This window comes from Clinocottus analis, unplaced genomic scaffold (genome assembly GCF_023055335.1).
Source record: "Clinocottus analis isolate CAN_PGR_092001 unplaced genomic scaffold, fCliAna1.0.p SCAF_33, whole genome shotgun sequence".
NCBI classification, from domain to species: domain Eukaryota; kingdom Metazoa; phylum Chordata; class Actinopteri; order Perciformes; family Cottidae; genus Clinocottus; species Clinocottus analis.
In genome coordinates, this window is record NW_027176076.1 from 638,004 (window position 1) to 657,670 (window position 19,667).

General features: G+C 38.7%; 2 protein-coding genes across 5 annotated transcripts in view; both read right to left on the reverse strand.

Moving 5' to 3' along the window:
* Nucleotides 1-193: 193 nt before the first annotated feature.
* sinhcafl (SIN3-HDAC complex associated factor, like) lies at nucleotides 194-4,753 on the reverse strand. Of its 3 annotated transcripts, none has more exons than XM_068596019.1 (6): nucleotides 4,694-4,753; nucleotides 3,502-3,662; nucleotides 3,267-3,366; nucleotides 3,071-3,185; nucleotides 2,380-2,530; nucleotides 194-2,243 (listed from the first exon to the last, which is right to left on the reverse strand). In XM_068596019.1, the coding sequence occupies exons 2-6, from the start codon at nucleotides 3,627-3,629 to the stop codon at nucleotides 2,060-2,062; spliced, it is 678 nt and encodes a 225-aa protein (XP_068452120.1). In that variant the 5' UTR covers nucleotides 3,630-3,662; nucleotides 4,694-4,753; the 3' UTR covers nucleotides 194-2,059. The 3 variants fall into 3 exon arrangements, with proteins under 3 accessions (XP_068452120.1, XP_068452121.1, XP_068452119.1); XM_068596020.1 differs by having other exon boundaries at nucleotides 2,380-2,533; XM_068596018.1 differs by lacking the exon at nucleotides 4,694-4,753 and adding an exon at nucleotides 4,152-4,637 and having other exon boundaries at nucleotides 2,380-2,533.
* A 729-nt stretch (nucleotides 4,754-5,482) lies between these two features.
* The window catches only part of dennd5a (DENN/MADD domain containing 5A), a 29,282-nt gene continuing 15,097 nt past the window's right edge, over nucleotides 5,483-19,667 (reverse strand). For both annotated transcript variants that reach the window (XM_068596010.1, XM_068596009.1), the window contains 17 exons: nucleotides 18,241-18,456; nucleotides 17,915-18,149; nucleotides 16,128-16,278; nucleotides 15,933-16,026; nucleotides 15,159-15,290; nucleotides 14,324-14,476; nucleotides 14,124-14,211; nucleotides 13,956-14,043; nucleotides 11,142-11,270; nucleotides 10,509-10,630; nucleotides 10,272-10,417; nucleotides 9,577-9,695; nucleotides 9,301-9,482; nucleotides 8,900-8,982; nucleotides 8,089-8,212; nucleotides 7,747-7,915; nucleotides 5,483-6,981 (listed from right to left, as the gene is read on the reverse strand). In XM_068596010.1, the coding sequence (XP_068452111.1) occupies nucleotides 6,798-6,981; nucleotides 7,747-7,915; nucleotides 8,089-8,212; nucleotides 8,900-8,982; nucleotides 9,301-9,482; nucleotides 9,577-9,695; nucleotides 10,272-10,417; nucleotides 10,509-10,630; nucleotides 11,142-11,270; nucleotides 13,956-14,043; nucleotides 14,124-14,211; nucleotides 14,324-14,476; nucleotides 15,159-15,290; nucleotides 15,933-16,026; nucleotides 16,128-16,278; nucleotides 17,915-18,149; nucleotides 18,241-18,456 (2,415 nt within the window). In that variant the 3' untranslated portion in view covers nucleotides 5,483-6,797. The remainder of the gene's footprint in view (nucleotides 6,982-7,746; nucleotides 7,916-8,088; nucleotides 8,213-8,899; nucleotides 8,983-9,300; nucleotides 9,483-9,576; nucleotides 9,696-10,271; nucleotides 10,418-10,508; nucleotides 10,631-11,141; nucleotides 11,271-13,955; nucleotides 14,044-14,123; nucleotides 14,212-14,323; nucleotides 14,477-15,158; nucleotides 15,291-15,932; nucleotides 16,027-16,127; nucleotides 16,279-17,914; nucleotides 18,150-18,240; nucleotides 18,457-19,667) is intronic.

Below are 19,667 nucleotides of genomic sequence, written 5' to 3' on the forward strand. Positions count from 1 at the left end.
GAAAATGTATAATAAAACGTGCGCAGCGGTAATGTAACAGGGTTCATCATCGAGCCACATCATTTACCATCCCTCACGAGCCAGAGGGTGTTTAGCTCTTGTGCGCCACCTACCGGCGCTCATAAATACTACAAGCACACTTTTTTTCTTTCATATTTTTTTTATTACAATACAGATCTACTTTGTCGTACAGTATACAAATAGGTATTAAAAAACATATACATTGCATGTTCAAAGGAAGTGCACAAAATTAAAAACAGACTTTCTGAAAGGCTCCACACCAGTTATCAAAATGTCAATTTAAAAAAGGTTTTGCAATAAATAAATATAAATTACATGAGAATCATAATGACAAGTTCAGGTAATTCATTAAGGCACATCTCACATCCCAAAATGTACCTCGCAAAAACAATATGGCAACTCCCTAAGGACAAAAACAAGCTTATTTCCCAGCTTAAAAGGAAGCAGCGATTTCTCCTTTTAATAATAAGAATCATAAAACATGTTCAGCATTTAACTACCCTGCCGCAGAAACATTTATATATTAAGCAACTTTACAGATCATTGCCTGTCAATTCATGAAGGTTGAGATTGCTTACAATAATGCAAAAAAAAATAAAGTAACCGTGTCATTACAGTATTCATTTGAGCGACAGTAAGCACGATGGCTAAAACTCTGCAATCTGAAAATTTCAACATAACAAACATGAAATATATTGGGACAATGATGCATTTTGAATAGGAAAAAGTATTGCTGAAATAATGGATGCTTTTTATAAGCCAATTTGGTTGAAAATGGAACCATCACTTTGCACTGCAATAGTGAGTGATAAGACAGCCCCAGAGCACTTTTCACATTCAAAATGTCTGCATAGGTTGAACTTTGACAATTGCTTCTGAAGATGAATCGCAGAAATGGCTATCACAAACACATTTTCCATAACAGCAATTTTCTGGCAAAAAAAAAAATCGTAGTAACCATAAAAATGGGTCACGTTTCCTGTAGGTTTTGTTTCTGACCATAAACGGCTACCATTCCCTGCAGTTTACACGCCTATACAGAAATATGTCTGAGAAAATGAGACTCAATAAATCCTATTAACTGGCTTAGCGTAAAAGTACTATCAGACACACAAAACATTTTCTTAAAGTATTAGCTTGCTATTCCTATAATTTTAAAAAAAGATTTTGATGCACCAAGAGCAGAAACATTGACTGTATTTACAAAATTAATTAAAAACATGTGCTTTACAACATGCATTGTCATTTCATTGGAGGCTGTACAAAAGGAAATAAATAAATCACTTTTGTCATTCCAAAGGGCAGAGGAATGTACTGCATGCATGATCTAACCACAACTATGTGCACCAACTGATGAGAGAATCCAAATGGAGTGTTTCAAACATGCAGCATGCTTAAGCTGTGAAAGTGTCAGAATGTGTATGTGTTATCTATACAAACACTAAAAGCTAATTAAATTCATAGCAAACAGCTGTACTGATGGTCCCTGGTGTAACTAATAGACATTTGTGTACTAAAATTCTATAGACTCACATATGGAACAGATAAGACAAAAACATTGCAACATGTTAGAGAGCCACTCCAACATACACAAAAAAAAGCTGGTATTAGAATAACTGGTGTCTCTCATATGCACTTACAATTAAACAAATTATGAAAAAAATATAGCACAGTCTTGATATGTATGAAAAGGTGACAAATTATGTACAAAACTTTGATCACTTAATACAAATTATCCAAAAACAATACCAAATCAAAAACGGAGCAGCGACGAAATGTGCTCCCTCAACCTATAAATAACACTAATGCCCATGTTTTTTTTCTTCCTTTTTCTTTTCTATAAAAAAAAAGAAAATAAAATAAAATTTAAAAAAAAAGAAAATCAACTCAATACAAAAGATAAAAGACACCCATATAAAAATGAACATTATGTAGAAAAGAAAGATCTAACTATTTGATCTAAATGGGAGGTCTGCCACTGGAGACAAATCCAGGTGGATGCCGTGGATAACCCTACATGAGGATTCAACAAAGGCAATCACCAGGTTTCTTTCATGACTTCTGGGAGTTGTGGAGGAAGTGTGTCTGGAAGGTGTGTGGCCACCTGCGTGGACACCAGGGTCTTCTGTTTTTTTGAACTGCAGCAGGGCTTGAAGAGCCGAGGATCAATAATCACCTCGCCAAACCTCCCCTTATAGACAATCCCACAGCACACCTTTTGCCTAAAAGAAAAAAAAGGAAATGAAAAGGCAGAAAGACCATTTGAGTTCAACATTATATTAAGACTAAAACCGGCTTTACAAGTTTGTCTTGTCCCACCATCAGACCGAAAGCTGTTCAATGAGAGAAACCGCTTACCTCTTCCAGTAGGAACGATCCAGGAAAGAGAAGCTGGACGGAGCTGGGCGTCTTTGCTTGGACTCTATGTCTGAGCCATCATCTGACTGGTTGCTGTAACTGGGGGACTGCGCCGGAGACACACTGGATGTTGTGCTGTGGGCATCTGAGTCTGCTTAGGAAAGAAAAAAAATAAATACTTAAAACGTAGCCGACTGAAGAAAAATCCTGAAAAATCCTACAGATTGGTAGGCACAGAAGTGACAATGTGGAGATATGAAAGTCAATAACATGCTTGATAATTGGAGTTTATATTTTTATAATTACCAAAAGTGGGGTAAATGTAAGCTGACAAACAGTCTAAATTGGAATGAGAGCAACAATAACAATTATACCCATCTGAAGTTAATGTTACATTTTTTCTTAAATGTTGCCAATTTATTTTCAAGAAACTATTTGTTGTTTCAGACCTGAGACATTGGTAGAAATTGCAGGCGCACAGTGTGTGTAACATAAGAAAGCCATCAGGTGGTGCTAAAACCATTACTTAAATCAAGCGGAGGGGGAAGACAACCCCAAACACATGTGTGAAAACCGATTTGTGTGATCTTAACACTTTCAGTCAACAAATATTCCACATCTATACATAATACAGTCCAAGATTATTATCTCAACACATGTAAGTTAAGAGACAATAAATAAAATAACTTACTTTGTCTCTTTAATTTATGAAGCTTCCTCAGCTTGCTTTTCTTCTTCCCATCACCGTTCTTGATCTTCTTGGGCTTCGTCAGCTTGAAGCCTGGTCCAGCACGGGCATCCACCACCTGAGTCAAGTCAACATCAGGTCAATTTAAAGCCATAACATGATAAATAAGATCCTCATACTGTGAAAAGATATCACTTACGTGGTTCCAGTTCTTCTTGGAGCCATTAGGGAGCTTCTTCCACCTCTTTACAAGCAACACACAGGCATTGCAAATGTCTCCAACACGATCTTCAGAAAGCCTGAAAAATGAATTGCGTGTCACTGCTTACATTTTTTTACCCTGATGCATTAGGTTAATCTTCCATTCGTAGCCACAGAAGCAAATATAACACAAAAATGCAACACACTACACAAGTACAATATGAATAGATTACCCAAAACAGAGCTTGAATGTTTCTTCATATCGACTGCTGTCTGTGAAGCGTGAACTGGAGGACTTGGTCTTGCAGATGCAACAGCCGTCGTTACTCCGGTAGATCTTTGACTTGTGAAAGCCAAACATAGTCTGTTTCTTTGTTGGTGTTGTGGCAGAAATCTGAAAGCGTAAAACACAAGACGGTAAATAATTCCGGCATCGTGGACGCCTGGTTGTGCGTTCTCATACTGAAAAGGGGGCGGTCCCCCACACACACATAGATAACCATGCACTCCTAACACACAATATACACATAACATATTTAAAGTCACTTTTTCAGCAAGCAAAACATTTGAAAGACAGTGCACAAACAACCGACTAACTCACTTTGGCGAAAGTAACAACAAACGTATTAAGGAATTTAAATCCAAGCCGCGGGAACAACAAAACCTTTTTTTGTTGTTTAAACCAGGCCACACTGACATTGCACTAAGCTACAAACTGATGACATTAGTTGTGTTAAACAACATAAAAGACCACGGATATGACATTGTAATGCGGTGGTAACATATGCGGACCCCCAAACTTCGCTCACGGTGACCGTCTACAGAAACACCCACCACAACACGGCGCTTTACTCTCGGTAACTAACGTGTATCTGACTCTTACCTCCGGTCAACGCGTGGGACTGTTCGCGGGTCCGTGAGCCCGGAGACGATAAAAATATTGGATGTTTGACCTCGTTCGGCGGTAGGTTTGTTTGCGACACGAAAAGCAGCGCTTTCAGAAGTGAAGAAACAAAAAGCTACCGGGCTATTCGCTGATTACTTAATGCACGTGCCTAAATAACACGCGACTATCGGTTCAGTGAAATTCGTGTATTTCGTAAATATTTTTACAGAATGCCAAAACTTGCAATGAACCCTTTTCCCCCTTTGAATTCAAAATTTTGTTCGCTCGAGCGCCAAATTGTGCTCATTGTTGTTAGCTGTTAGCACGCTAGCTAGCAGCCGTTGCTACCACGCCACGCTCTCGCTCACTTCCACGTTCCCCATTGTCGGTCGGTCTTTGTGCGCTTCGCTCGCGACAACTGGAGACGCACGAGTCAGAATACAACTAAACAATGTTGACCATTGGTCTCCTCGCACATTACAAATCAGACAAACTCCACGAATGTAACGTATATACAAGAGAAATAAAAGTGCACTTACTGAACAAAAACTTTGAATCTTCGCCGTATTCTTTTTACCTACTGCGCATGCTCTTACTACGACTGCATACAGCTGGCCATTAGAATGCATTAGCATAAAGGGCCGACCGTACAATGACCATATAAGGAGTGCAGCCGTTGAATTTGAACCGGGATCCAACCAATCACCGCTTTCCTCACGTACGCTTCACAAAGCATGAATGATGGGAGGCGTAGTGAACGAGCGGGAGATCTCGGTTCTGTCACAGTTGTTAACGTTCCTCTTTCAAACTCAAAATCCCATAATCCACCTGGCCTAAAGCTCTAAAGAATAACAGCTATTTCACAAGGCGCGAAAGAGTTTGTTTACATTTTCTCAGCTGAGAAAGCACATTCAGTAGTGAATATAACTAATGCAGTTAAATGACTGTTACTATTTCTGACTACTATTTCTCTCAAAATTTTAACAAAGGGAATATGACTAGATTAGAGTCAGTTTTTTATTTTGAATATTCATCTTTTATATGAATCAAGCAAAAGTTTAGATTAGATTTAGCGCTTCAACCAACATATTTTCATTATTGATTAATCACTATACTATTATCATCACAATCTCCCAAAACCCAACTTCACATGTTCAAATTACTTGTTTTGTCTGACCAACTGTCTTTTGATTTACTATAATTGAAGACTGATTAATCCATACATATTCAAAATCAAGAAGCTGCAACCAGTTAATTTGTGAACCACAGCGGAGAAAACACATATGGCAGATACATATATTTTTATTAATGAAAGACTGGACGACTGGTCAAATTTACTTTGATGCATTACATATGCTTTATTCTTTATATATTTTTACACTGTACACTGCTGCTCACTTAGTAAACACTACATTACACAGCTATGTTAATAAATGTACAACAGTATTGGAAAACAAAAATATATATCTCCCAAGATGCTCATGTGTGGGTTGTACACAGATGAGTACAACAGTTGGCACAGAAAAGAATTCCTTCACATATTAAATCTCTTGTTCTGCACAATTAAGTTCAAAGAACGTAACCGAGTAGGGCTCGGTAACACCTCAAGACATACCATATGTTTATAAGGGGTTGAATTTTTCTGTTACGGATATTGCATAGCAGGAAACCATCATGGCAAAATCAGGAGCAGGAAAGAGCTGTCCTTTTTGTTCCTGACATGGGAAGAAGGAGATCATCCTTTATCACAATGAGTGAGCACAGATCCTCACTTTTAATTGGAGAAGAGGGATGTAGTGTAAGGGCTGGGATCACGGCCTGGGACAAGGCCGGTTGGAGGTATTTACATGAAGGCTTTCATTGTAATCCACGTCACAAAGAAAGCTCAATCAAGAATCTCTTGGCGGACTTGTGTCTGTAACAACCTAAAGACATGTGGTATTTCTCTTTATCCAAATGAATATACTGTCCATCACTGAATACAGGGTGAAGCCACAGTCTTATTAACATGCAACAAGGTTCATGTTCTCTGCTGAGGGTACTCCATTTAAAGAGATCAGCACACTCGTCAGGGAGAGGCCCAAATGTAACAGCCGTTTTATGTCGATGTATATGAATTATTCTCCAAACCACGAACCACCCATCATACACATACTTATAAAGCATACTTCTACATCATTTGCTTTAAGCTCTGCGTAATGACATTGGAATCAGAGTTGACAACAGAGCAAGCAACTTGACTGATTTAACAAAATAATACTTTTTTTTTCTGAAAATATATTAACAGTTTTGATCCTCGCGTTCCTTTAAATATAGCCATTGTCAGCAGTTCACGAGAACAATGAAAATATTTAGCTTTCAATAAAACATCATAGCAAGTAATTCATGGTCAATAATGTGAAAATTATGATTCATAATAGAAAACATATTTTTAACATCTAATGGCAACATCATTGAGGATAAAAAACAACAACATATTTTGAAAGGCTCATTGCACTTAATATATGGCAAATGTAACAGTAGCTTTAATATAAGCCAGAAAATGTCCTTTGTTCAAGTCTTTTCCTGCATATAAAAGGTTAAGTTATTCTTTTTAGTGGTCCCCACTGAAAACCATCCAACTAGTGGGAAGTTGGTTTGGTTTTAGATACCAACACCTTTGACGAGTGAAGACTCCAGGGTGATGTTGAACTCCTGCAGAGTTTGAAGCACTCGAATGAGAGAGTTTACTAATGAGCGGTCCTTCATCAGTGCGATGTCTTCGTACATCTGGGTGGTGATCGGACAGTCTGCGAGCAAAGCAATCCAGTGATGCAGCAAATGGTCCCTGAGAAAAGAAGACGCATGTGGAGTCAACACAACAGTTAAAAGGGTAACTTTGGTATTTTTCAACCTGTATGTTTTTATGTCTTACTGACTATTGGGGAGAACAGTTTCTGAAATTGGTCGAGCACCAAACGAAGGCGTTGTATACCACTCAAAAGCTGCAATGCATTCCTAGTAGGGCAATGACACGTCCACTAAAAGTGCTAGATTGTAGCCCTGTTCTCTCACGAGGCAATGTTGTCAGTTGGCAATGTTAGCAATTAATCATCTAGAAAATGATGACACTGCATTGCTATGTAGCCGATGCACAGAAATATCCACTCCTCACCAGAGAGGAAGAGCTAAAAGAAACCAATAAAATACCTGATACTTTAAGAATCCTCAAAGGAGAGATCACTTTCACTCGACTCTTTGAAGGTTAGCATGAAGGGTCAGATTACGAGAAGCGCATCCACAACATTGCAGACAGAAGGATTGATGAGTATCCTTGTGGCTTAAGTTTGATTTATAGTTGTGCGTTAAGGGGTTATGATGTAGATACATCAACTTACATACGTAGCTTAGCCGACGTGTCTAAACTCACTTTTCCAACCTTCTACCTAAAAGTCAGCTAGTCTAGGTTTGCTATCGGGGGGAATGCCACACCTCAGGCTAAATACTACTGAAGTTTTACTGCATTCACTCTGAAGACTGAACTCCCATAAACAAATGTTTAAAATGTTCATTTAATCTAAATGTGTGTCAATAATGAGTGCGATCGGCCTACCTTGCACCTAAGCATACGAGCATCTGGAACTTCCCGTCCTTGCCAATGTTTCTGGACGTGTTGTTGATGGCACGCGTAAAGCGGCAGAAGTGGCGTACTCTGGTTTGCCAGTTTTCATCTGCAGTCAACTCCTGCTGCTCTGCACTTTCAAAGTATACTTGTGACTTCTCTGTTAAAGCAAAAATTTAATGAATTAAAAAGACAAATCAATTAACAATTTAATACACAGTAATAAGAAGGTTTGTTTAAAGGAAAACTTAAGTGTTTGATAGTCAACATTTAGATTTTGGGTCGAATATCACTTTCAGTAATATAAAGTGAGAAATGATATAAAGTTTTTACCCAAGAAGTCCCAGATGAAGATATTCTTAAAGAGTCGGGGTGATTTGAAACCATGCAGGAAAACCTGCTCCAGAGCCCAGACAAGGCCGTACTCTCCACAAAGAAGGAGGGTCAGACTGCCTCTCTATAGAGAGCAAAAACAACAAGAAAATGCATGCAGTTAGAACTGATTATAAGGTTGTTTTCTCACAATGACAATTAAAAAGAACACTTTTGAGACAATTGCTTCTCTGGTCCACTTTTGTTCATTGAACCAACAGCTTTAATAACCACCTCTTTACTGTACTGACGAAGGAGGCTGAGTAGAGTGTAGGGAATTTTCCTGAAAAATCCTTTGTACGTTAACTTGTAAAACCTATAATCAACAGATAAGTTACAATGGGCATCTCCTTTGAATTATAATAACTTTATTAAGTTAAATTATCAGTGTTGGTACTTTATATTAGCTCCATTATGACAGAAAGAAAAGTTTTGTCAACCAACTAAATGTTTTCTATAATGTGTTTTTTGATGATGGCCACAAGCTGAAACATGGTGGTCTAAACAGTGAAGTTGTTTTTAATGCCTTCAGACCAATTCCCTTAGCACCTTGGAAGTAGGTCAAGTTGTGCCAGAAACCCTCAGTCTGCTTCTACAATCTCTGAAAACCAGCAAGAATTCTCCTATGATATGCTTTAATAATGTAGATTACACCACATAGCCCTCAGTTTTTGAGAGGCTTTGGGACCAACAGAGCAGAAAGCTGATTGTCTTCATGTGTGATGAATAATAGAACTACATGTTGGGTCCTGTCTAGACGGATGTCTCTCACCTCCTTTTCTGGCTTGTGGAAGTGCTTCACAATCCCATTGATAGCCTCTCCCACTCCCTCCTGGATCTGACCTGTGTTTAACTCTGGATGATAAGGAAAAAAGCAAATAAAGATGCTGTGAGACAATAAAAGCACACAGAGGGCCTTTTATACATATATATCTACACATACATACACATTTACATACGTCATTGTGTTTGCCGGGGAATTAAGTGTAATTTAGAACAATATTTAAAGCATTAGTGAGCGGAAATAAGTGGACACATTGTTGTCCTATACTTCTAAGATGGAGCTGAATCTCAAATTGGATACACATGTTATTCCTCAGCTAGTATAAACCAAACGACATTATCGTTGGGAGTTGACATAGTGACTTATCGTTGTGAAGTTGAGTAACTTACTCGGTTTGCTGTTTGGCGAAATGGTAACAAACCGCCTCATCATCCCAGGGGACTGCTGCATTGGGGGTGTGCGGCACATCCTTTCATCATTCTCTGAGCTGGGGGTCATCAGCTCCCCCACCAAGATCCTCTCCAAACTGCCGTCATCCACACCCTTGCCCAACCACCGGCCACATGGAAACCTGCACAACAAACACATTGTATTCATCATTTTTGAGAACAGTGCAATCAAAACAATATAACAGTAGGTGAATTTCTCTCAAAAGACACCCTTACTTGTAAGTGTGCCCTGTGATCTCATTTCGGACCACAACACACTCCACAAGCCACTTTGCGTAGAGCCCCGTGTTATCGTGACCCATCTGCACTGTGGTGAGCTTTCCCAGGTTCTGACACTGCGAGAGAGAGAAGCATGGTCAAACATCCAAACAATAAATTATATTCACAAACACAAGTCATTAGCTCATATTCATAAAGAATGATACTGGTTTATCACAACTTGGTCCCATTTTTATCATACAGGTTTTTCACCACTTTGCGAAACTTATTTGGAAGAAAAGACAATGACAAAATGATTTCCAAAACATTGTCTTTTAAAACCGTTTTATACATCCAATACGGTTTACAGACCAACGTCTAAGATCAACTTTGACCTATTGTACTTGTGAGCACAATTTTCTGTGCAATACTGTATTTTTACTGACATTTTGAGTCTGCTCACTTTCAGTTTTACCTGAAAAGTGTGCATTAGATAAACTGTAACAGCTGGCTTGTTAACAACCTGACTGATCTCTGAACTACGCATGTTTCTGGCTTAGTTAGACTTCATAATAGTAATATCACTGTGTTTCCTGATTGTAGCAGTAATTATGGGGATTATTACACTGCAACAATAACCAAAAGAAATAATAAGTAAAACCCAAAAAATGTTTTGGTAAATTTGAGTTATCTTTTGTCTCAGAAGCACCAACCTCAAAAGTGATCTCCAGAGTATTTCTGGGGACCTGCAGGACTCCGGTCTCCGCCAGCTCACCAGAAACACACACCCAGGGGTTGGCTGTGAACATGGAACCACCCAGCTTCTTACTGGAAACCACCACTACGTGGTAAGGGATCACTGGAAGACAGAGAGGTGAGAAATGTCATCAGAAAAACTGGTAGTTTATTGATAGAGTTGTTGTGTTGTTTGGCATCAAAATAGCACTCACTGATGGTCGTAAAGACGTTGGTGAAACAGAAGTAATCCACAGCATTAAAGGACAGGAGGTGGTAGAGAAACTGCTCCTTCTCATCATCACAACGAAGGAAGGCGTATCGCTTGTACAGTTTTCTAAAAAGGACAATAGTTAGATAAGTGTAAAAATCAATATTATTTTCTGGAAACACAAAATATATTCTTAAATTGTAAAGTATCCCCACAAAAAACATTCCTTAACCATCATGACAAATGATACATCTAAATGGATACAAAAGTAACACTTTGTTATAAAGTAGAACAAATGATATTTAAGGTCACAAAGGCAGACAGAAATCCCCCCGACCCAGTTCACCAGTCAGATATTAATTATGAAGAAAGCTGTGAATTATTGAAGCTTGCGGTGGACTACAGAAAGATGCTTTGCAATTTCAAAAGAGTTAATGTATTATAAATGGGTTGATCACACGCCAACTTAATTTCATATGACAGACATTCCTCCACAACAACAGAAAGAAGGTCAGGATCAGAAAATATATAAAAGGTGTGGGAACAGACACTCAGAGATCTTGAAAAGGTTGGCGTGAGACTTGTTGACTGATACTTGAACTTTAAATGACAGCAGAGTTTGACTTGTTTTGCTCACTTTGTAAGCTCGTGCTCTGAAAGCAGCTGCTTCAGGTGTCTGGAAAGCAGCTTCTTCTCCATGGAGAGGCGGACCCAGGCTCTGGCTTTGCCCACATCTGTCTTGATCTCACTGATGTTCTGGATGTATCTGCGAATAAAAAGACAAATCGAGAGGTCAGATAAAGTTTGGTGATCATACGTAAATACAAAAGCAAAGATAATTTTCATCATGTGAAAATTACAGTAGGATACATCTGACATCCAGTATGTTCGTTTCACCACAATCTGTTTAATAATAAAAACACAGGGCCAATAAATGGGTTCTCCTGTGAGACAACATGTCTCAGAGAGACACTGCTTACAAACAATTAAGAAGATCATGAAATGCATAACTTAGCCAGACAATAATGAATGTGGTTGACGCACATATTCATGCAGTTTATGGTATAGTTCCAACAAGAGCATGAAAGCTAGTTTAAGTATCAGTACATCACTTTTATTGAGGTCGTTCTTTCATTTGGGCTCTCCGTGGAGCAAGCATGGTCTTATAGAAACATTTATACATAGTAATACACAAGTCTGTGGTCTACACTGATGACAAGCCAATGTTTATTTCCTTTTTTTTCCATTCAATCAATAAAAACTCTATAAAAAACTCAAAGTTTAGTTTAGAGAATCCAAAGTGCTGTCATAATGTTTTGTCCGAACAGTATATGAAAAAAAAAGATACAAGGGAAAGATGAGTAATGTTCTGTTTCTTGTTTTTGTTTGCTTTGTCTTTACATTTTTTTGTTTTGTTCCATCTGTCTCTGTCTCTTGTCTCCAATGTAAAGTGTCTTTGTGTACTTAGAAAAGCGCTATAAAAGTTCGAATTATTATTAATGTTATCCTGAAAAGACTGGATCAAAAATTGTAAAGAGCAATTGGTGACGTCCTATTTATTTACTGTATTTATTTTGTCCTCTTTTTGTCATTTAGGGTGTTTTGTCGCGTTTTTTTGTCAACTAAAAAAAGTAAAAAATAAAATAAGTCAATTCTCAATGACATAAAACAGAAAAAAGGAACATATCATCACATTTTAAAAGCTGCAACCAGATTATCAGTTTATCAATGATTAGTTGATTATTTGTCATTTGTCAGTCAAAAGTACCAAATATATTTTGAGCACTACCGATGCAATTTAAAAACTCTGACTTGTGACGTATTCTTAGTCAAAGGAACAGCTCATTTATAACCAGACATCAATGCACGAGCCTCTGATGTCCAGACACATTCCCTTCCACTCCACCTGTGCCATAAGCGTCGTCTGACGAGAGCTCTCCATGTCTCCTCCTCCACCTTCCCTCCCCCACTGTCTCCACCCTCTCACAAGTAACCCAGTTTTCTCTGCTCGTTATCTCCATGGCAACAGAGGAAAACATCTACTATATGCATTTTACCCAGAAAACACAGGGCAAAGCAGACGAGAGGCCGTCATCTCCGATTAACATAAAGATGTGAGCAACTGTAAAATGATCTCATCATTTTTAGTGACATTATTCTATGACCGGGTCAATATGCACAGAGTAGAGCAGAGTATTGATGCCCTGAGCTGACCCCTCCTCCATTTCTCAGTCAGACTGGTGGTGGTGGGGTCTGGTAATTAGGCTGGAAGTAACGCGCTATTACACAGACTCACTCTCCACCTCCTTCCAGCAACACAAGCCCCTACTCCTCAACTGGGTATAGTAGATAACATGAGGATACATAGCAAGCACACAGGTGTTGACGCACGCAGGTCAGCTGCTGGAGCTCTCAGGGTTGTAGTTGAAAGGCGTGTTTTATTAATATAAAAAATAGTAGAGTATACAATTTGGAGAAAACTGGGGCACCAGGTTGGGCTCGGGGTCTGGAATGGTGGGTTGCTGTAATTGGTTGGTTTCCATCTGGCTAGGGACCTTTGCTGCATGTCATCCTCCCTCTCTTTCCCTTAATGTCTAACTCTCACTGTCTAATATTTTAAAAAGACAAAAAATGGCCAAAAATACCAGAAAAGTGGACATTATAGATCAATTCAAATAATGTGGCTCGTCTTAGTGGACTCATAACATTTGAGGTCACTAGTATTCAAGAAATATATAAATTATACACGATAGTACTGACTTTTAAAATTTTACATCATCAAACTGTATATATGTACAAAAGCGTGAACTTCAACCAGGTCAGAAAGGAACTTTTACAGTGGCGTTACTGGTTTCTGAAGATATATTTTGCATTAGACTTATTTACATCACTCCATGAAGTTTAACTTAGTCGATACAAATCTAGAAAACAGAAAAGGTTCCATTATAATAATATATTACTAACCATTATAACTGTGAAGCATGACATTTATCTAGTAATACTCTGAGCGCTATGAAAAAAACGTTATTTATTTGGGACATGAGATCTCAAAAATGTTTCAGTCACTGAACCAAAACAGACAAACTAATTTAATTTAATTTTCCCTACAGACAAACTGCAATCTGTTTTTGATTGCTGTTGAATTGCCTCCTTTGAATGTGTGGAGTAACCCATGATAAAACAGATTGCATTGGGCCAACTTAACTTATGATTAATTTGACACCATGAAAATCCTTTGATCCATAGACCATCAGTCCAACATAGAAAACTCTATAAAGTTCTTGTTTGATAGTTAACCACAAGGAGGCAGTCTTAGTCCAACTTACTTTACATTGACAATCAGCTAATGTATACTATCAGTTTTAAGAACACTGGATGAAATCAGGCAAGACTTCATCTTTTATCGATGACCTCATAAGCTCACAACTAAATAACCTGTAGTCCTTCTCACCTCATGTCCTGTATCAGGGAGACTTTAAGAGGTGGCATTGCTGATCCACCACCATCAGATTTGCGTCTTTCTGCGTCATGAATGAAACCTGGTGTGGAAAAAAAGATGTGTAATTGCAGTCACTTATTTGTTAAATAATTTTGTTCATGAGGTCATTTCAGCCTTTACCTGGAGGTCCCAAACAACCTGGAGTTGCATTTGTCTTCTCTTTGCTCTCCTGGTAGTGCAGCAGGTGGGACCACAAGGCCGATTTACCCTAAAAACATTCATTAGTGTCGTTAATTGCGCTAAGGACACACTGGAGTTCCACTAGCTGTGGAGGACCAATTACATTAAATGACAACTCCTTTGATGTTGTTCTTTCTGACCTGTTTGACCTGCAGCCCGTGACTCCAGATCCTCTCCAGGAGGTCACAGAGACTCGCAATAAGAGTGTTTTCTTCAACACCAGTGATGCTGACCTCTCCATGACCCAACTCCACGGCCTCCCGACCCATCTTCTCTACGAGCATACGCTTGGTCTGCAAGGAGTATGGAGCCAGTACAGTCTCAATTATGGTAAATGCACACAAAGATTTACAAATGCGCACAAAGATTTACAAATGTGCACAGAACAATTCACAAATATATTTTATTCACAAATGCACACAGAAGGATTCAGTATTAGTAAATGTGGAGCCACAAATTGTGGAGCCACAAATGCAGTGTGATTCACAAATGAATACATACAAATGCAGAAATATATTTGTGATTATTTTTTACATTTATATAAATTATTGGAATGTATTTGTGAATCCTTCTGTGTGCATTTACCATTGAGACTGTACTGGCTCCATAAAGGAGAGGCACACACTGTCGTTACTGGACGTTCTGCTGACAATGACTAAATCAAACTAATAATATTGGACGTCAAATTCTGATATTTGTTTTTCTGCAGTAGGAAAAATAACTCGAGTGAGTCGGTTATTACATTACGTTCTGCATATTGTTAAAAAAAATACGGAATAACTAAATTCAGAAATTAGAAAATTGGTCGTAACTCCAAAAACAGAGATTCTCTGCTAAATTCTTTGCACTACTGTACTCATTCTGAATTTCTTTGTATAACATATCTTTAAGCATGTGTAAAAAAAGTGATGAACCTATTTTTTGCAGTAGATATCACAGCAAAAATAACTAACCACATCAGAGTCATACACAAACCTTGTTTCTGCACTCCTTCAGCAGTCCTTCAACAAATTTCCAGTTGGTCTGAGCAATGACAGAAGGTGACAAGTTGGACAACTTGGGCTGTCGGATGGTTGTACCGAGGTTCCTGGCTTCCTGGATGTACTTCTAGTAAAAGACAGTTTTCAGTCAGCTAACCACAAAAAGGAAACAGATACACTCTGTCAGCAAAAGCAATAACTAACATCTATATATTTAATCAAGCAGATTGGATACAACTATTTAGTTCTGAAACAAAACATGTTGATAATCTAGAAAAAAATTTATAAAATATATTGTACTTTGTTTTTTATGAGTTCCCAAACATGACATGCTATGGAAAAAGTGACAGATAATTAGATAAAGCTCAGCTGGTGATGGTGAAGGAAGCAGAGGGAAGTAAAGATCACATGGGTGGACAGGTTTGTGTGGCCCCACTGTGAAAGCTAAAAGGCCTCACAAACAACCAACACATACCACATCCACAGTCACCGACTTTAGACATGGCTTGAAGGACTGCGAGAGCCAGTAGTAGTCAAGAAACAGCAAGAGCTGCAGCTCCGGAAACAAACACTCTACATGCTGAGAGTAATGTGAGCGTGAGTGCAAGAGAGGCAGAGAGGCAGAGAAAGTGACCAGAGGTGTGAGAGGGAGGTGGGAAAGCAGACAAGATGGTGAGAGCAAAGTCAAAATAAAGCAAACAGATCATGCAAAGTGAACACAGACAACAGAGCTCAGCCAAGAAAAGAAGACACTGTGGTGATCGCATACCTCTCTCTGGTCGTTGTCTAAATAAAGGTGCTCAGCGTGCTGCTTTTGTCGATCCCTCCTCCTCCACTGGGCGGGCGCACTCCTCTTTGCCCATCTGAAACACAAAACGGGCATCAAGCTCAGATTTAATATAGTGAAGATTAAATAACTACAAATTACAAAATGTTTGAGGCGACAGTGATGTAAAATATTCACTTGTTGGTGGTGGGCCCAGTGGAAAGCACGTCAGACTGCAGTCGGGGGAAGAAACCCTGCTCGTAGCGTCCCTGACCGATCTTCATGTCCAGCAGGTGGGGGTGCAGGGCGGTGTGGTCAATCTTTATGACTCTCATCTCGATGGCTTTTTCTGCAGAAAGGATGCAATTACAGGATGAGTCATGCTCATCTTGTTAATTTATTGAAATTGTATTACTTTCATTTTTAAGATGCAAGTGATTAAGAGTTCTTGGGACAGTAAGATGATTTTGGGACAAAATCGGAATATTAAAAAGTTACAATTCATGAGTTCATCTGGTAATTAACTCTGCACGCTGCTGAGGAATCTACTCAAACAATTGATCAATAGGAAACCAAATTACCAAAATGTCCCATAGTCAGAAACTAAGTAATTATCCTATTTTATCTTCTTACCAATCATCCAAATAAGATTCTTATATTTTCTCTTTTTAAGAAACCACGAAAACTATGACAAAGGATCTCTAATTTATTTCTTAGCAAATGACTGACAACAGAAGAAAGAGGACTTTAAATAGAAAAAGACATTTCCTTTCAAACAACCACAGAATCAAAAGAAGAATAAAGGCTCAAAATAGCAGTTTTCGTTTTTCTTAAAGACACCCAATGTATTCAGCTTCAGACAGTGATTGTTTGATTCCTGATTAACAACCCACCCACACATGACTCATGTTAACAAAAGCACCAAAGAGTTTAGAGGAACACAATAGAACTAAGATATTTACAAGTAGAAATATTTAATTCCTTATAAAATATGTACTATCCCCATTCGCCTGCATGCTGCAAGTTATCAGATCATCACCATAAAGATCAGCAAAAGTAATTTTAAATTGTAAATAACATAATGTTTCCCAAGCTTTGTAACAATTGATTTTTTCATTGCATTAAGGTTCTCACACAGGATTCATTCATTTGGAGTGGTATGTAAATAAAACAAATTTAGCATGTCCAAACTAGAATGAAACACTGTTGACATGTGTTCTGAGTTAAAGTTAAAAGTTACTATACAGACAAGTCCATAGAAAGTCCATCAATCCTCTTTGAGTCTACATTATATGTTATTTAGCTGATGCTTTTATCCAAAGCAACTTACAATAAGTGCATTCAACCGTGAGAACAACAAGAATCAAGAAAGTACAATTTCTTCAAGAAAGTTAAACAACAAGTGCCATCAGTAAGAGCCATCTAAGTGCTGCAACAGTGCTACATTCTTTCTTTAATGTGTAGTCGAAAAAGACGTGTTCTTAGTTTGAGGCGGAAGATGTAGAGACTTTCTGCTGTCTTGATGTCAATGGGGACTCATTCCACCATTGAGGAGCCAGGACAGCAAACAGTCGTGACTTTGTTGAGTGTTTAGCTCGGAGTGACGGAGCCAATTGGCAGAAGCCTATCGGCTTGTCATACCTCGATGTAAGCAGGATGACTGGTAATTACCGTATTGTTTCCAGTCAGTTTACGAAATAGAGAAAATCACAGAGTCTGTCAGAAGTTTATAACTTCAAATTAACTCATGGCCGCACTTAAATAAAATGAGTTTTATCAGACTTGTAAGGTCTTTTATTATTTTACATTCACAAAACTTTAAATTGAAAGTTTTAGCTTTACACAGGGTTATAATTAAACATTACAGAAGCTTATTTTTTACTGTCCCATTATGATGCTATGGTGAAACTATTAATTTTTAAACTTAATCCCATCACAGAATTTTCCTTAGGTTACAAAGTGTTGAGGCTTTTCTTTTTCTTTACCTGCTTCTTCGATGTTTGTGCATTTCTGGTACATCGATGTGCGTAGTGTGGGCGTGCGGACGTTCAGCATGCGAATCTTATCCACACGGAAGTCAAACACCCTCAGCGTGTGCTCCTTCTCCTCATCATCATGACAGAGGATCTTACTATCGATGAAGGAGGCAAACATCTGTGTCTCCAAGAAACGTGACAGGAAGGGCAGGTAGGGCTCTGGCTGGTCAGACAGGAAGGAGGCCTTCACACACAAAATAAAAGGGTTGAATTTAATGTCATATTAATACCAATCACTATATTATGCTATTAACAAACTATATATAACACTTTACCTTGTCAAAGTTTTGCATCTGGTCTCGATTGGTGAACCAGGACTCTTTGTCCTGGTTTGGCTGGATCACAAACACCTCGTAGTCTGCAAACATCTGAGTGAAACGGTTGGCAAAGACCTCGCGCACATGGATGTTGATCTTGTGCATCTTTAGCTCTTCTTCGTCACACTGAACCCGCATGTCCTTATTGCTGCTGGCATCCTCTGTCACCTCCAGCTGATGTTCATGAGCATATCCACACACACGCGCACACACACACACACACACACACACACACACACACACACACACACACACACACGCACACACGCACACACGCACGCACACACGCACACACACAGAAAACAAGAAAAGGTGTGACAGACAGACGTCAGATGAAAGAAAGCAGAACAATGTTCTTCATGTTATCTTGTCTGACTGATACCAGAGGTTACAGATGAAGCATCAGGGTTGTGGGAAAGGAAGTCATCTGTTTTGATTCATGACCCAGAGCAAACTGACTCCTTGTTAGCATGTTAGTGGGTCAGCTGGACAGATACCAGCACAAGGAGGCTACAATAACAAAGAGCAGTACCACTGGGTTTATGTGCAATTGTAAACCAAAGCCGCAATCAAACAATGTGACCCAAGAATCTCTTCAAATCACTGCTTTGTTCCCTTAAATTTAGCAGTGAGTTTAGATAAGATTACCTATAAGGGAGGTCTGACCTCATAGATGTAAAGGGAAACAATACACAGATGAAGAGCTGATCCGTTCATGGAAAGCAATGCTGGCCACCAGTGCATGAACTGATTAGGCTGCACATACAGTCATTTTCTCGAATTAGCAGCTTATTCCTCATTTGGCGGTCTTTCGAGAATGTAGTTCATCGTTTGTAAGACACTCAAGTGAAATGAGCCAACTCCAGGGTTTCTGTCATCTAAGCTGTGAAACATCAACCACCTGGCTTTCAAGGGCAACGGTTTGATGTTTTGAACTGTTGAAGTCTCTCAGATGAATCTGCGAAACATCTTCCAGATCCCACTTTGTTAGCGACCTGTTCTATTAACATGAAGCTCGAAACACTGGCAGGAGGACAGCTACTGAGCATCTCAATACAATTTCCTTGGAGAAAGTAAACATATTCACTCCGTAATAACTCAAATATGATAAGGATCTACGTACATTCACAATTAAAGAAACTTAACATATCTCTCTTCTATTTTTAAATACATAGTGTTTTCTGAAAAACATCAAATGCAATTGACATCCACCAGGCCACGGTGCAGCAGAAGGGCTCCCCCTTTGGTTCATTGTCCCTTACTGCAATAATGATGGAAGTAACTGTATGATACAAAAAAACATTTCTATCTTTTCAGTTCATGTAGCAACATTGATTATCATGCCATCACTACATAATTTATAGGCAGGCAGAATACAGCGGCAA

Bases quoted from the DNA above. Each gene is read 5' to 3' on its own strand.
- sinhcafl (XM_068596020.1), bottom strand. From the start codon at position 3,629: ATGTTTGGCTTTCACAAGTCAAAGATCTACCGGAGTAACGACGGCTGT. The intron at 2,534-3,070 runs GTAAGTTATTTT...TTCTTTCCTAAG, and splicing joins TCATAAATTAAAGAGACAAA to CAGACTCAGATGCCCACAGC. The intron at 2,244-2,379 runs GTAAGCGGTTTC...TTTTTCTTTTAG, and splicing joins GATCGTTCCTACTGGAAGAG to GCAAAAGGTGTGCTGTGGGA.